This window comes from Melanotaenia boesemani, chromosome 3 (genome assembly GCF_017639745.1).
Source record: "Melanotaenia boesemani isolate fMelBoe1 chromosome 3, fMelBoe1.pri, whole genome shotgun sequence".
NCBI classification, from domain to species: Eukaryota; Metazoa; Chordata; class Actinopteri; order Atheriniformes; family Melanotaeniidae; genus Melanotaenia; species Melanotaenia boesemani.
This window is the reverse complement of record NC_055684.1, coordinates 23324648-23340655: the sequence shown is the minus strand read 5'-3', so window position 1 is coordinate 23340655 and position 16008 is coordinate 23324648. Positions and strand designations below refer to the sequence as shown.

Here is a 16008-nt window from a genome sequence, read left to right as displayed (position 1 = left end):
AAGGTCTGCGTCAGGTGCTGGGGAACCAGAGCACCCTGGCGAGAAGTGGGCCACTGGAACAAGTCGGAAATGGACAAGAGGCAAGAACAAGGCTCTACTGGTCAGAGGGGTAACATGCAGAGAATGTGGGAAATATGTATATATATATATATATATATATATATATAAGCAAGGAAATCAAATAGATAAACCTTTTGACATATCAGTTGCATCTTATCTGAACCATCAAAATGTACTGGTTAACACACAACTGGTGGTCTTTAATCATTCCAACATGTCATGCAGACGTTGGTCATCCCTGCATCAGTGTGTTCTTACGTAAAATCAGTGTCCTGGAATCAAATAAATAACACAGTCATTGGTTAGTGCATGTTCTGCTATTCCATCTTGTCCTCATACACTGTTTTGTCCTAATTACTATTTCCCCTGGTAACTCAGAGGTGCATCAGTGGCTGATCAATTTTGACCCAGTATATAACCTTTGCAATTTCAAACATGGCAAAATGTTGTGGAATCAGTCTTTTAGCCATTGTGGTGCCTGATCTTCTTACTGACTAATCATGTCCTCTTTTTAGTCATGCATTATCAACATGTTCATCCTGCCTGGTACCAGCTTTGCTTACCTGCAGACCAAAAGCTTACTTGAATAATAAAATTCAAGTAAGAAGCAAGGAAAGAGGGTACATGGTACCTTTATGTGCAGTGCTTTTAACAACTGGATTTGAGTTTGAGACCATGAAACAGCAACAATTTAATCCGGACCATGTTTTTATAAATGTGTTCTTTTCTTTAATTTTAGTCACATAAAACGATCCTATTGAGTTCAGGCTTTGCAAATAGAAAATATTAGAATATTTGGAGAAAAATGTTGATTTGCAAAAACAATAAAGGCTTATAATGTATACTTTTAAATTCGTTGTCAGATACATTAAAAACTAAAAACTTTAGATAATTAAGTGCTATGTTTACTCATGCTAGAAGTAGGTGCTTAACTAAGATTTTTGCAAAAGCAAAACAACAAATATTCATAAGGTTTTAATAAATCAGTCAATCAATAAATAAATAAATAAATCTAAAACAAAAGCTGAAGCTAATGTGCATAATAATGTAATTCCAAAGAAATGTAATATTCCTTACCATAATTTTGCATGTGATCACAAATCAAGCAGGTAGAATTGCAGGAGGAATAGTTAGATCAACAGAATTTATCCTCAGTGCACCACATGTCTGTACCTCATTTCCATGTTACATTAACTATTTGTTGTTATTATTGTTTGAACCATAGTGGTGGACTGAGCAATAGACAGAAAGCCAGTCAGACATTCAATCTCTTTACAGCCAAAAGTTTTCCAAACAGGACCAACTTCCCAAGAAGTGATCCACATTATAATGCTGTCAAAATTATTCCAGTCGCATATTATACACTATCCTGTTCTGACAGATGTAATGAAACCCAATTATCCCACTCCTCAATTTGCTTCCCATTAGTGTTCACCTCCCATTCTCTGCACAAATTCCCATCCTGCAACAAAACATTTGAATGACAATGGCACAGTCCTAACAACATCCACATGGCTCACATTGAGGCACACTGTTCATGCTCTTCTCTCATGCCTTTCTCACCCTCTCTCCTTCCCACATGTTCTACTTTCTGAAATGGACAGAAAGGAAAACAAAATGACAGGGTTTCATATCAACGCTGTGATACCCTGAGACTATACAGGGAAATGACTATTTCCACACACAAAAGGCTCCATTACTGCCAGGTGACCTCTCGTCATTGTGTTCCTTAACCCACGAGTTAGACGCTCCAGGATCTGCGCTTCAGAGTATGTGGCACCAGGTGTGTGTGTGACCGTGCAGTGTAATTGCATTGGTACTAAAGCCCGTCATGGAAAGGAATGGAGAATGGAGAGGAATTCATCCTGTCATTCATACTGTTTTTCCACAATCTTTTTTTGTGTCATGTTTGTAATGACTTCACAGCCTTCTAATTTTAAAATTTAAACTTTCAGCTTTGAAAAGTTTCACGCTTGCATGGCTAATTATATTTTTCCTTCGTCCATTCAGACATACTCGCAATCACCCACAATTACCCTAGATTATTTTTCCTCAACAGCTAAAGGACTATTTTTCAGACTCAGGATGGCTCTATGATTGGAGGGTGTGTAGCAGTCAGTGAACAAGTGCTTCTTTACATGCTGACACAACTTTGGGTGGTGCATTGGTTTCATTGTCCTAGTAGATGGTTTCATTGGCTGCAACAACGAAAATGAGGATAAAATAGGAATGGCCTAAACAGGAAATATAAATAATTCTACTTGTATTAGTACATTGTTTCAGCCAGATGTGATGAAGTTAAGAATTAGTATAAGTCAGTGTTTTTACGAATCCTAATCCCCTATGTATCGGCCCAAACTATCGGTGGATCTGCTTAGTCTGTGGGACTTAGTTCGACTGAGCAGGGGATTCAGAGAAATAATGCACCTTGGGGCTGCTCTGCGATGAGGGTGGCTCTGGGTCTGGCCCTGTCGGGGGCTGTGGGGGCCAGCGGTTGAAGTCGCCTCGTGGGGGGGGGTGAGGCCACTGGTGGCGCCTGGGTTGGTGGGCGTCGGTCCTGGGCCAGGCTATTCCGGGGCGGGCTGGGCGGGGGTTCTGGGCTCTGGTGCCTGGGGGTGGTCCCCCTCCCTCCGAGGTGGTGGGGTCCGTATGTGCTGGGGGTCTAGGCCTGCCTGGATGTGCTGCCATGGTGTGGGTTGGTGCATGCCCTGGTGTCTGGTTGCCACCCTGGGACCCAGGGTATTGCCTGGGGGCAGGAGGGGTGTAGGGGTTTGAAGGAGGGCTGAGTGGGATTCGGGGGATTATAGGGGGAGGTGCTGGGGTATGAGACAGGGATGCTTGTATGTTGTGTGTCTGTCTATGCTTTGGATGATGTTTGTGTGGGTGTGGGGGTATGTCTGTGCGCGTGCGCATGCATGTGCTAGGATGAGTGGGAGTGTGTAAGATCATAGGTGAGTAGGTGGGTGGGGAGGGATGACATGACCCTGTGCTGGGGCCTGGGTGGGCCTGGGGGTGGTGCGCCGTTGATCTGGGCTCTCCCACTATTCTCCTTCCGCTCCTCTCATTCCCCCTTGGGTGTCTGGTGGGTGGGTGTCTCCTGGGGTTGATGGCGGCTCGTTGGCTGCAGTCGCTGCTTGGCCTGGTCGTAGGAGGCGGCTGCCTCTGGCCTGTCTTGCCCTGGGGGACCTCCTGGGGAACGGGGGTGCCTAGTGCTGCTGGCAGCTCACCATCCAGAGGGAGGTTCTCTTCCCTTCGGACTTACATCCCTGGACCCCGCTTCTTCCCCACTCTCTCTTTCTCTCTTACATGCACACATAGACACACACACACACACACATAGGGATTTGGGAGGCGTGCACGTCATGCGGGGTGTAGCCGGGGGGGCCACCCAAGTGGCTTCCTTAGCTGCACCCTGTGGCGACTCGCCTCTCGGTTTAAATTACACTTAGACATCAAAACACCAACACAACACACAAACAACTTCTAGGGAGCGTGTCATGTGGTGCATGGAGGGCGGGAGTGGGGGGCAGTGCCCCAGTTTTACTTGCAAAAAACACACTCACCACAAACAGTCATGAACGGGGGGAAGGAGGAGGACAATAGGGACACCTCACACCTCTCTTCCCCGGGGCGCTGCCGGGGGCAGGTAGGGGAGGTGGTTGCCCTGGGGGCTGGAAACCGGGGCGGCTGCGCTGATGAGGGGGATCTTGGGGGATGCCCAGTCGGCCGCATCTGGGTGGGAGGTGATGGGAGGTGGCTGGGGATGGCGGTAAGGGCTGGGGCTCGCCATTCTCTGGTCCACCGGGATGTCTCCCACAGGGCATGGTGGGAGGGAGGGGGGCTGGGGAGTGAGAGTAGGAGGGTTGTATGCTGTGTGAGTGTTTATATTGTGTGGGTGAGGGTGAGGAGGCATGTATGTGTTATATGTGTTATATGGGGTGCAGATTGGAGTAGGTGTGGGGTGGGGGGAGGGGGTTGATGGCGCTCTGGTTCCCGGGGTGTGCGGATGGAACATCGGGGTGTGTGGATGGAACATTGGGGTGTGTGCTGGCCTACGCCGGGTGGTTGTCTGGGGGGCCTGGTCCTCCTAGGTATGTTGTGGGCCCTCTGCCTTTGGGAGGTCGGGCGGCCGCCTCTGGGCTCCTGGGGCCCTGGGCCCTTCGCTTGGGCTGCCCTGGGTGGCCGGTCCCTGGCGGAGCCGGCGGCTGCCAATCTTGGCCCACTGGGACCTGTGCCCCAAGACCGTGGGGAGTTCTTGCTGGGGCTCTCCTCTGCCGCCCTTCGAGTGGGGCTGGAGTCGACTTCGTGGTGGGGTAGCTTGGGTTAGTGCTCCGGGGCTGCTGCTGAGGGCCCAGGTCTCTGGGCTGCCCTGGTCTGCCTCTGACCTCCGTAGAGGCATGGTCGCATTTGCACAATCTCACTCACCACTCTTCATCCCTGATCACTCCTTATTCCTCATGCTCTGTATGCTGACACAGTCACTGAGTTGTCCAGTGGGTCTATATACTAAGAGATAATTCTTTTTTTTATTTTTCCTGTGAGTTAGTATCTGGTCGCTGTTATGCTACTTTCATAATATGTCTTTTTGATTTGGTTATTATTTAAAAACTCTTAATGACTAGCAGCTCTCTTTTGTTTTTTTTTTTGTTTTTTTTGTGTGTGTTTGTTTCTGTTTTTGTTTTTTGTAAAAGTTGTAGGAAATTTTCTGGTGTGTTCATGTACAGGTGTAACAGTTTGTTGTCTGGTGATGGTGTGGATTTAAGGGTCGTTTCCTTCTGTCTGTGATGTTTTTGTCTCCTTTCTTCTTTCCTTTTTGCATCTTTTTGCTATTTTCCATCTTTTTCTGTCCCCTCCGGTCAGGTCCAGCAAGATTACATAGATTCCGTGATTCAAAGTAAATAAATAAGTAAATGAATCAGATTATCAAGAGGAGCCTTACCCATAGGCCTCCCCTTGGCAGAGCAAATTTGTTCAGCACGATACAGCAACCAGATAATCATTTTGCTTGCTATGATGCTGGACAGGACAAGTTAAAAAAAAAAGAAATAATGCATCTTAATTTAGTTTGGTTTGCTTAACTTAAGCGAACTAAACTCTCTGGACAACATTACATAGTTACAGCAACTGCTTGTTTGGCGAGGTATTACTGACCAAGAAGAAAAAAAGTAGGAGGAAGAAAAACACCAGGCTCACTGAGTGGCTAGAAACAAAAATGGAAATCTTTTGCTTTGGCTGGCTCGTTCACCGAGTGTAAACAATGAAGAAATACCAAGTTTATGCAGTCTTGGGTTTCTGTTTTTATTCAGGTGTTCAAATCTAAAATAGTTATTATAACGGCCCAATATGAGCAGCAGGAGAGGCAGTGGGCGTCACAAGTAGCCAGTGTGAATGCACCTTTTAGCCTCATTCATGCAGATGGTGCCCTCTGTCCTTCTTCTGTGTTTTTTACATTTGTATCTAGTCCATTTTTAGACAGCTTGCAGATACATGTCTAAACATAGCAAATGGAGCAGTACCACCAGAAACCAGAGGGGCAGTGTTTTGCAGTATAGCAAAAGAAAAAAAAAAAGCAACAGTAATGCATGAAATGGCCACACAGGCCACCGCCACCTACTGTGCTGCTTCTCGCTCCATTTGCTTTTACATTTTAAAGATGTAGATATTTGTTTTGGACTTGAAATTGACTGTAAGTTTGAATTTGAGCGCTGTGATGCCTAGTGACCCATCCAACAGTTCTGTGGACAGGTCTTTCATAACCCTGAACAGATTTGTATAGGTGTCTGGATGATACATTTGATTAATTAGAATAAATTAATTTGATTTATTAGATTAGATTTATCTTTATCCCTACCTCCTTCTTCTGTGTTGTGCTTGCACCCCCACAACATCCCCCCCCCCATCCCTTTCCAGTGCCTGTCCTTCTCAACCATATCCTTTGTGTTCTCTACTTTTGCTTCTAATCATTCTTTTTCCTCTTCCATCATACCCTATAGGCTGTCCTCCCAATTTATCCTTCCTTACCACTATCTTTTCCTCCACTTGCATTTAGCTCAATCCATCAGATAGCATTAATACTGAACTGTGTTCACTCTTTTCTACTTGGTCTTCACTGTAATTTATTGCCTTTAATGACACATACCTGTTCATTTGTTTGCAAACACAGAGATGATAAACACAGGCTGCCTATGATGAAACTTTCCCCTGACATTCTGGGAGGCAAAAGAGAAATAATGATGTGAGGATGATATTTGTGAAAGTAGATGCACTCAGCTCTTGCTCAGAGCATGTTCATTCATTTACTATAACCATGCAGCGACTGAGTGACTCGGAATAGGAGTGTCGCTGCTAAGTGGAACAGAGACGAGGAGCAGCTGGGCGAAATTCACCTGCCACTTCCAATGTGGATCAGAAATTGCGCTCATACCAGCAAACCCTCTCCAATGGTGGGGAAAAAAATTAGGAGAAACAGGAGGACAGAGCGTGCTGTGGCCATACAAATCACAGACACTAGATTGAACGAAAGGCAGTGATAGAAATAGGAAATGGTCACATCCTTTAAGACCTGCAGTGTTTGATTGACAGGGTTTCATGGTCTACTGAAGATTAAACAATGGCTGTAACATTGATTTACAGCAGCTAGGAGATTGTCTGAAAACATAAAGAAAAAGTTGCTTATGCCAATTAATGTGGGCTACCTGACTGTAAGGTAAAACTCTACCTTTAACTCTACCTCTAACTTTACCATCCTAGCTGTTAGGTCTGCTTCTAAAAATGAGGAATGTGTCCACTACAGTTTGCAGCTTTAAACAGCTAAGTTCAAAACTAACAACAAAGCCTGAAATCTGGGAGTAGTCATGGACTGAATTTTAGCAGTTATATTAAGATAGTTGTAAAGTTAGCCTAGTATCACCTAAAGAGTATATCAAGGATTAAAGAACTGGTGACTCAGCAGGATTTAGAAAAACTGCTCTATGCATTTATCTTTAGTAGACTGGACTACTGTAATGCTGTCCTCACAGGTCTCCCTAACAAGTTTGTCAGATAGCTGCAGTTAGTCCAGAACGCTGCTGCTCAAGTCCTTACTAAGACTAAGAAACTGGATCATATAACTCCAGTCCTCAGATCTTTACACTGGTTTCCTGTCTGTCAAAGAATTGACCTGCACTGAATGGTTTAGGACCAAAATATATTCAGGTATTCTTCTGGTTTGTTTTGAACCAACCAGATCCTTCAGGTCTTTACGGTCAAATCTACTTTCTGTTCTCAGAATCGGAACTAAACATGGAGAGGCAGCGTTCAGCTTTTATGCTCCTCACATTTGGAACAAACTCCCAGAAAACTGCAGATCGGCTAAACTTCTCAGCAGTTTTAAATCAGGGATAAAAGCTTTTCTATTTGCAGCCTTTAACCAAAAAATGTTAATTCTACACACTGTAACTTTTATTTCTTGCATTTTATCTGTTTTGCTGAAGCGTTTTCTGTTTTTAATTCCTTTCATTTATTTTTAAAGTTTTCTTTTAATGTACTTTTTATTGCTTCCTGTACCCCACTGTAATCCTTTTAATGTTTCATGTAAATTACCTTGAATTGTCTTGTACATGAAATGTGTTATTCAAATAAACTTACATTGCCTTACCTTATTGAGATAACTTTTTTTCATCAGTCTTAGCCGACAACCGATACGGGCTACCAATTTTCTTGAGCCGATATTTGGAGCCATAACTGCTTTTGCTCCCTCAATTTACACCATAAAAAAAGGACACAATCATAACAAGTGGTATGAGCCTCAATTTTAGAAAAAGAAACATTTATTGAGTTTAAAACAAAATTCCTCCATTCCAGTAAACCAGGTTAAAGTCTAGTGTGACCTTGTTTTACATTATACAAGACAGCTCCAGTCTCCTGATTCCCGTGCATGTTTTTTTCTAGTCGTTTAGCAGACACTTTTCTCTCAAGCAACTTTGTTATTGCAGCTTTGAGACTCATCGCTTTCTTTGTTATTGCAGTTTTTTTTTTTTGGTTTGAGAGAAGCAACAAAAGCTTCCACGCATTCTTGTCATCCATTTCTAATTTAATATAGCTAAAGTCAGCTAAACATGTTGCTAAATTTAAGATGCTGCATGCTAATCTGCATATTGGTTAAATCATATATGGACCCTGCTTGACTTCAGCCTTTCTCATTTCTCTGCTTGTATCCTGCTCTCTGTGCTTACACTTCCTATTGATAAGAATCCTCAATAAAGCTGCTTTCATTCACATATCTTTTTTGTTTTGTTTGTTTTCATTGTTAAGTGGTGAAAACTGTAAAAAGTGTTCCATTTAGGACTTTCCATTGGAAAACATTGTGAGGTTGCTTCTCTGCTTTAATAAAATCTAGATTTTATGAAATCAATTTCAGCAAGTTGTCTTGACCATGTCTACGTGGCTGCCTATGTGACTGGCTGATAACAAGCAAACAACTGTGTACCTAATGAAGTGGCCTGTGAGTGTATATCAAAGTATTGTTTGTGATTAAACAAGATTTTTGCAAATTTTTGCAAGTTTGCTTCAAAATGAGTGTCATTAAAAAATAAGTTTGACAGTCTCTTTTTGATCGTGCTGACCTGTCTGAAATTATCCTAATCTATTTTAATCTTGATCTCTATTCTCTTCCAAGTGAAAACAGGGAGCTCAGTGGTTGATTCCTGTCAGTAATCATGTTTACCCCTGTGTGCAGTGACTCTTTGGCTCACATGGAGGCAGTGCTGTGTCATCCACACATTGCAAAGAGCCTGCATCCAAAGACTGATGACAAATACTGATGTACAATGTACAGATTCAAACAAATCACACAACTGCTTGTTGAACAGAAACACACCTCTTCAGCTACAATAGTACGGCCCTACTTTGCCACTTCTGAGCCCATCAGCATAATGTGCACTTTAGCCAACTGTTCTGGGCTCTGGACTTGTCTGGTCTGAGTACAGCACATTCCACAGGTGAGCAACAAAACATCATGGATCTGGCGAAGAAAGAGTTGCACTTTCCATGTTCATTTACAGATTCACAGTCAGGACCAAAAACCTTCTGGTCATTAACAGATTGCATTCACAACATGGCAGACATTACAAAAAGAAAGAAAAAAGTAAACTAAAGTTAGTGTACTCTCAAGTATGCTGTAAATCTTTGAGATGACTATGATTCAAGGACAAAAAGCCAAGACTCATATTTCACCTCTATGTAGTGCTGTCTTTGATTATATGATAGTCAGACAAACACACATTAATTTCCACATAAACTAACAGGCAAGAAAACATTGCACATACCAGATCAGTTCACTTTGAAGGTGGGACAATCTGGCAGTCACAGCTGGAACTGGCCATGAGGGAGAGATGTAGGGCCACTCTGCCCCAATATATCCTCGCAACATTAATATTTCAAAATGTTTTTTCTGGGAATTTGCAGTCTGTTTAGCTTAGGCGGACGGCCTACATCACACGCAATCAATGTTTGTTTTTTCTTTTTTTATGTGTAAGTCTGTGCTTCTTTTCTGCCACTGAAATGGTCAAGACACATTACGGCTTATCTCAGAATTATTGGCAAACCCTGAATTTCAAGGTTATTATGCAGAATATTCTCAGAAATAATGCAAATTAACCAATTTTAATTAGATTTTTGTTTTAATGCACAAGGTTACTGAACAAAATAAAGAAAAAAACTTGTGTGGTAAGGAAAAAATACATAAGTTTCTCTTTTTTTAACCACACAAATGTGCTGGTTTTATCCACTATTACTTTATTACCATTCATGAAAGGGTGTAAAAGGACATTTCAGTTTTCTCCAAGGATTTTCTACAGGGTGTAGATCGGTTTTCATTTCAGGCCACTTTAAAACAGTCCAGTTGTCCTTTCCAACCATTTTTTTGTGTGGTTGAATGCGGGTTTGTTGTCCTATCACCAAGGTAAAATAGTCTGCTTTAAAATGCTTCAATAACATTATTTAATCACTCTTTTTTAACTCCACAGCAGAAATGACAGAAGTTTCACCATGTTTTACTGAAGATATGCTTTCATAAGGGAATTTTTCTCTCTCAATGAAGACAATTCTCCTTTCCTGTCTAAATACCTCATTGGTAGTCTTGGATCATTTTCATATATGAACACCTTAAATGTTCAGGAGAATATGCAGACAATTCGCTCTCAGCACATGCTTCACAGTAGCAGACTTTCTGTTAAAGGAAGGAGAAGACTGAGCGTTCAGAAGGCAGGGCATGATGCAGGAATACAGTCGAATTCACTGTCTTTTCATTGCAACACATAAATAGCAAATGAGGCTCCTTGTGTTGCTATCACTGAACACGGAGAAAGTGGAACATTACCTATAGGTCAGCAGTAAAGAGGATGAAGCAGCATCTTCCACCACTGTATACATCAGCTCACTTGATTACAGGTAGAAAACACTCCTAAAGATTAGCTGCTACTTTGCATGTTGTCTCTTCCACTCACCATTCAGATATTTTACTTGTAAACCGCTGGAAGATCTCAGCAAGAAGTTAAGAGGGGATATTGTACACTTTAAAATGAGCTCATCACTGCCTAAAAATATCTCAAGAACATATCATACGCCCAACAAACGTATGAAAATGGCTTAAGTGTTTCATCCTTTACTGCATGACATCACTATATAATACCTGCCATGTGCACATGGCTGCTTTGGCATAACTCAAAGCTTTAGTAGCTTTCTTGCACCCCTCTATTTTTGACCAATCAAAGCAGAGTGGGTCTGTCTGCAGTGGGATCTTAAAAACGAAGGAGCTATAACGGAGTATTTCAGGACAAAGAGGGCAACAGGTCCTGCAGCAACTTAGAGAAAGATATTTTTATTTTTATTTTTATTTTTCTTAACTGCAAAATTTTTAGTGACTTTAATCAACATTATTAAAAATTTGTGAAAATAAACCTGCCTGAGTCATCGCTGCTTGGTTTTGTAAACATTAATTATTTTTTATCCCACTTTTGTTTCTTGTTTTGTCCATTTCACATTGTCCCCCCAATATTTTTTTAAATAACATTTAATCTTATAATTATTGCCCACAGGAAGAGAAAATAAGGTAAAAACCCATTTTTATCTTGCTTTTTTCTTATGATGCAAACATTGAAGGGCTAAATAAGAATGATGGTCAATTAAAAGCAAACTGAGGTGCAGCATTGCCAAAGAGGTCCATCTTAAAACAGAACATGATGCTTTTGTATCTTTTAGCATTGACCCTCCGTTTTGCAATTTTTTTCACTTTTTTTTGTATCAAATCTTGGAAGCTTCATAACAGTAAGGACTCAAACTCCTTGTTAATATCAAACAGTTGAACTGGCATGTTAAGATCTTTGGCATTTTCTGTGGGGCTTTTTAAGTGGTATTGATTTTTAATAATAGCGTTTCCCTTTAGATGTGCTCTTTTGAGACATTCAGTCCCGTTTTTTTGCTGTAAAATCAGAATTCATTGGTTAATCCAGGTCATGTGAACACTGAAAATTCAGAAGGGGTGAAGTTTATATATATATAACTTTTCTTTATTTTTAAGAAACTTATGTAACAAACTGCTAAATTATTTAGTCAATTTTGTTATCTTAAAGCTCTTTCTATAAACATAATAAAAGGGCGATAAAAAAAAAAAAATATATGACATCAGGCTTCATCACTTTCCCTGATACAAAAAAAAAAGATATTCATTACCACCACTTTTGAAAAACTGAATCTAGTACAATAATGTCATAATGTCATCTTCATCACCAAGATCACTGCTTATATATTAATGAGTAAAAATTATCACCTCATTATCTGAAGACCGGCTCGACCAAGTGATCTGCATGCAGTTGTGGTTAGTGTGGTTTCCAGTAAAAGAAGCAGCTGTACGCCGTGACGCGCGCGTGGACAAAGGGAGGGAGGGTTGGAGAGGCAGAAAGAGGGGATGTGCTACAGATCTCTCAAAATTAACCAGGCAGTATCCCAAACTACAAGAAGCGCTCGTGGTCTTCAAACGATCCACCCCAAAGCTGACCTGGTCTTCGCACAAACTTCCAGCAGAGACTCCTGCAATGTCCAGCGGAGGCAAACACCATGGATGCGCCACATGAGGCGGACTGGAGAAACTGAAACTACCGCTCAAAGTTTGTCCTTAGAGACCACTGTGACACTTGCTAAGAATACACGTAACTTTCACTGTGTTTTTCTGCTTCTCTAACACTTTTCACTTATCGCCTGCCACTTGGGATTGCTTGGATTCCGCGGTGTTTCTTTATATGTGCTGCCGGGGACACGTATAGTTTTTTCGGGGCGGTCCGCTTTTAGGAAGGTGACATGCAGGTTCTCGGTTGGACCATAGTTTTCCTCTGCCAGTGGATCCAACAGAAGGTGAGTTATTTTAATTAATAGAGGGGGATAAAAACACATTACCATTTCCAGCCACACATGCTTGAGGTGCTGTTTAAACGCACCTGCCTCAATCTTTAGGTTTGTAATTTCTTCGAAATCACCTAAACAAATCCACACGTGCATTATTGCATTTCATGTATCACACAAAGATTATAATAGAAAATGACATCCAATAAATGGGCAGTTTCTGTTTATTTTAATTCAGCCGTTTTCCAACGATAGGTATAGATGAAAAAAAAACATTTCTCGCTGAAACTTGTTTTAAAGTTGGTTTATCTTGATAACAGCTGTTGAAACATGAAACAAACTACAGCAGGGGTGTTTTTGTACCTTCATTTGGATTTGACTACCCGTTTTCCAAACGCAAACATTTATGCTGCCTGAGCGTTTCCCTTCTATTCCCAGTTAAGCAGCTCTCCTTATCCATTTATCTATTTGCGCTCCCAGCAACTTCCTCTAATTTTTCTTCAGAAGTTTAAACACGCCCGTGGCTTGCTTTATTATCTCGCCATCGCTGTAGCGGAGAGTTTGTGCGCTCGTACTGCTGCTGTGTGTGGTTGATGCGCGCGCGTGAGTGCGCACACGCGCATGGCTATTTCCGCATCACAATAGAGCTCTCTTAGAATCTTGACACTGACAGTGTTAATGCTCGTATTTTATCTAGACCGCCACAAACAGCAGAATACAACAGAATACAATGGAAAAGGCTGACTGTCCCAAACACCGCACAGTGTTAATCAGCAATATATATATATAGGCTATATATATATATATATATATATATATTTTTTTTCCCCCCAAAAAATTCCCCAGATTTTTCACCAATATTTTCCAATCTTCCTCACCCTAACCTCTTAATAATCTTTCTCCCACTTGTCTTTCATTTTTTTCCAATCTAGATTCATCTCCTTCCCTTTCATTTATAAGCCACTTATTCTACTTGCATGCATTGCCATTACTGACTTTGTAAATCCTCCATTTATTCAAGGCTTAAAGTGAAGGTCTGAAGTGTTAAACAAGTCTTGTTAGGAAATACCTTATGATTCAAGTGACAAAGTGAAGTGTTATGGACTATAATGAGCTGGGACATGGGGAGACCTTTGCCACCGACTGATTTGCTAAGGTGGCACACAGACAGTTGCTGCCTTTCTCTTGAAAGAAAAAAATAAAATAATAGAAAAGAATAATAAAGGCAACTTCAGTGGTTTATGTGTGAGGTTTTAAAAACACTATTGACTGATGGAAGATTGGGGTTAGCTTATTTTGTGACAGGTAATAACGCATACACCTCTTTGAAGATTGAATGCAAATCACTCCTCAGGCCGAGCTGGAGTGCTCATCCACATAAAAGTGACACTGGGTTCGAGTGTAAGGACTGGTTCTGTATTAGTTTACATGAACCGTTCTTGTCAGTAATGTTGAAATTGTGATAGAGGTTCTTTTTTTATAGGAGATGGAGGACAGACTTGTTTATTTTATCTCTGAGGTAAAGTTAACACAATTATTTTGGCTGTGATAATATGACAAGTTTCATCCCTGAGAGCAATATTAGCTTGAGGGATTATCAAGTGAGGAAGTAAAGGATGAACTGAAGAAGTGAAGGCAAGTGATAAATTGGGTAAACAGAGAGGATGTAGGAGAGAAGAAAAGAAAATGCTACTACTTAGATCAGCCATGTAAGCTGATTTGATAATCTCTCAACTAAATCCACCCTTAGTGGTCATTTAGAGCAACTTAGATGCCTGTTTACGTGCACGTGTAAGTGCATCAGCATGTGTTGCAAGAAAATATGGGCAGACAAAATGAGAATGACTGCAACTAAAATGTAAAGCTTACAGATTATTTTTAAAATGTCTTTTAAAGGGAGTTTGTTTAAATCTTTTTGGTTGTCGCACATTTTTAATTGGTAAAATAGTTCATTTTCTGCATATATGCTGCGTGTCATAATTTTTTACCCACCTTGTGCTTTGAAATGATATCTACAGTAACAGCACTACAGAAGAAGAAAAGATGTGTGAAAAGCCTCTTTGCTCTTTTATGCTCCCAGTAGAAACAATAGCATTAGCCAGCATCTCAACCTGACAAAATCCTCTTATCTCACCCTCATAAAACAAGTAGCTGTATACCCCAGGGATATTACAGCAACTGAGTCACTTTAATTTCATTGTATGTAGCCCTACTTCCTTTCCAGTCATGTCTCATATATTCTGCATAGCTTTGCATTTCAGCAGTCTCTGTATGTCTTGATAAAGCACATCTGAGTGTTTCCCAGGCTCGTGTTCATGCCCACATGTTATGCACTTATTCAAGTCCTTGTGGGGGGCAGAGGGGGGTGTAAGCCATCAGAAAACAGCAGGATCAGATGTTTTTCCATCACGGACTGAGTCAGGTTGGTTGGTGGTTTACCTCCAACTCCTTTTTTTGTCCACCCATCTGTCCATTTGTGGATCATCTTAACTGTCAGTCTGCCCAGTTTTGAAAAGCATTCAGCACCACGCTCTGTAATCTATGGAAATTATATTCTCTGTTCTCTGATTAGATGTGTACTCTGTGGAATCGTGATGACAAAAGCAATCACATTACTGCTATATCTGTTGTCTCTGAAATTGCTCCCGGAGATCAAAGACTTTTTTAACCCCCCAAAAATAAAAAATACAATTGGCACAGTCATGCAGTATTTTAATGAATTCTGACAATGGTTTGCTTGAGGTTAAGTAACAATCTATTTTATTAAATTTTTTTCCCCCCTTTCAGCAACACTATGTCCCATTTTTGACAAACCTTTACTTGTGAAATGACTCATCAGTCGCTTTGTGAAGTGCATAGTTCCATGTCAGGCTTTGTGTTAGCCTTAAGGAGAGGAATTCTAATGTAAATATGTGAAGACGGTACATATTTTAGACCAGGGGCAGAAAAAGAACATCAATATAGATACAGGCAAGTAACAAATCAAAGGAAAAAACTCAGCATGATGTTGGGCTGTCACGTGCCACCAGAAGAGCTTCAGTTCACCTTTGCTGTTATTAATTCTACAAAGGAGATGGATTATTCTGTGTTTAGATGTGGTGGAGACGAATGTTGAAAACATCAGTTCGAAATCGCTCTCAACAAAGTGACTGTGAAAGCCACGGCTTATGATGTTTATCATTTTTTATAACATTAAGCCATTTATTGATCCCCTGTGTATGGGAGCATTACCATCCTGAAAGAGACCATTCTCATTAGGATAGAAATATTTAACATAGATTAAAAGTGATTGCGCAACATTTTTTATATTAATTTGCAGTGACATTTCCATCTGACAGGCTAGTTAGAGGGAATTGTCATGGTTTGGAATCCTTTACAAGGATTAAAACAATGCCAGCAAAATGGCCCCCACGGTATTACAGAACCAGAAAATCTCTTATTATTTTTCCTTAAATCTTTTTCTGTCATGGTAAACATAACACTGTTTAAATAAAGTGGCTGAAATTGGACTGCACATTTTAAATACTACATTTTTAACTTAGAGGTAGTATTCTGTGACTCTAGATGTTCACA

At 41.0% G+C, this 16008-nt stretch overlaps 1 protein-coding gene across 2 annotated transcripts in view; it reads left to right on the top strand.

Moving 5' to 3' along the window:
- Positions 1–12047: 12047 nt before the first annotated feature.
- Positions 12048–16008, top strand: part of LOC121635491 (neurexophilin-4) — a 45974-nt gene continuing 42013 nt past the window's right edge. The window contains exon 1 of one of the 2 annotated variants that reach the window (XM_041978700.1): positions 12048–12203. Coding sequence is in view for 1 of the 2 variants with exons in the window: in XM_041978683.1 (XP_041834617.1) it covers positions 12394–12447 (54 nt within the window). In the remaining variant the exon portion in view is untranslated. Of the gene's footprint in view, positions 12448–16008 lie in introns of both variants that reach the window. The other variant, XM_041978683.1, reaches the window with a different exon arrangement.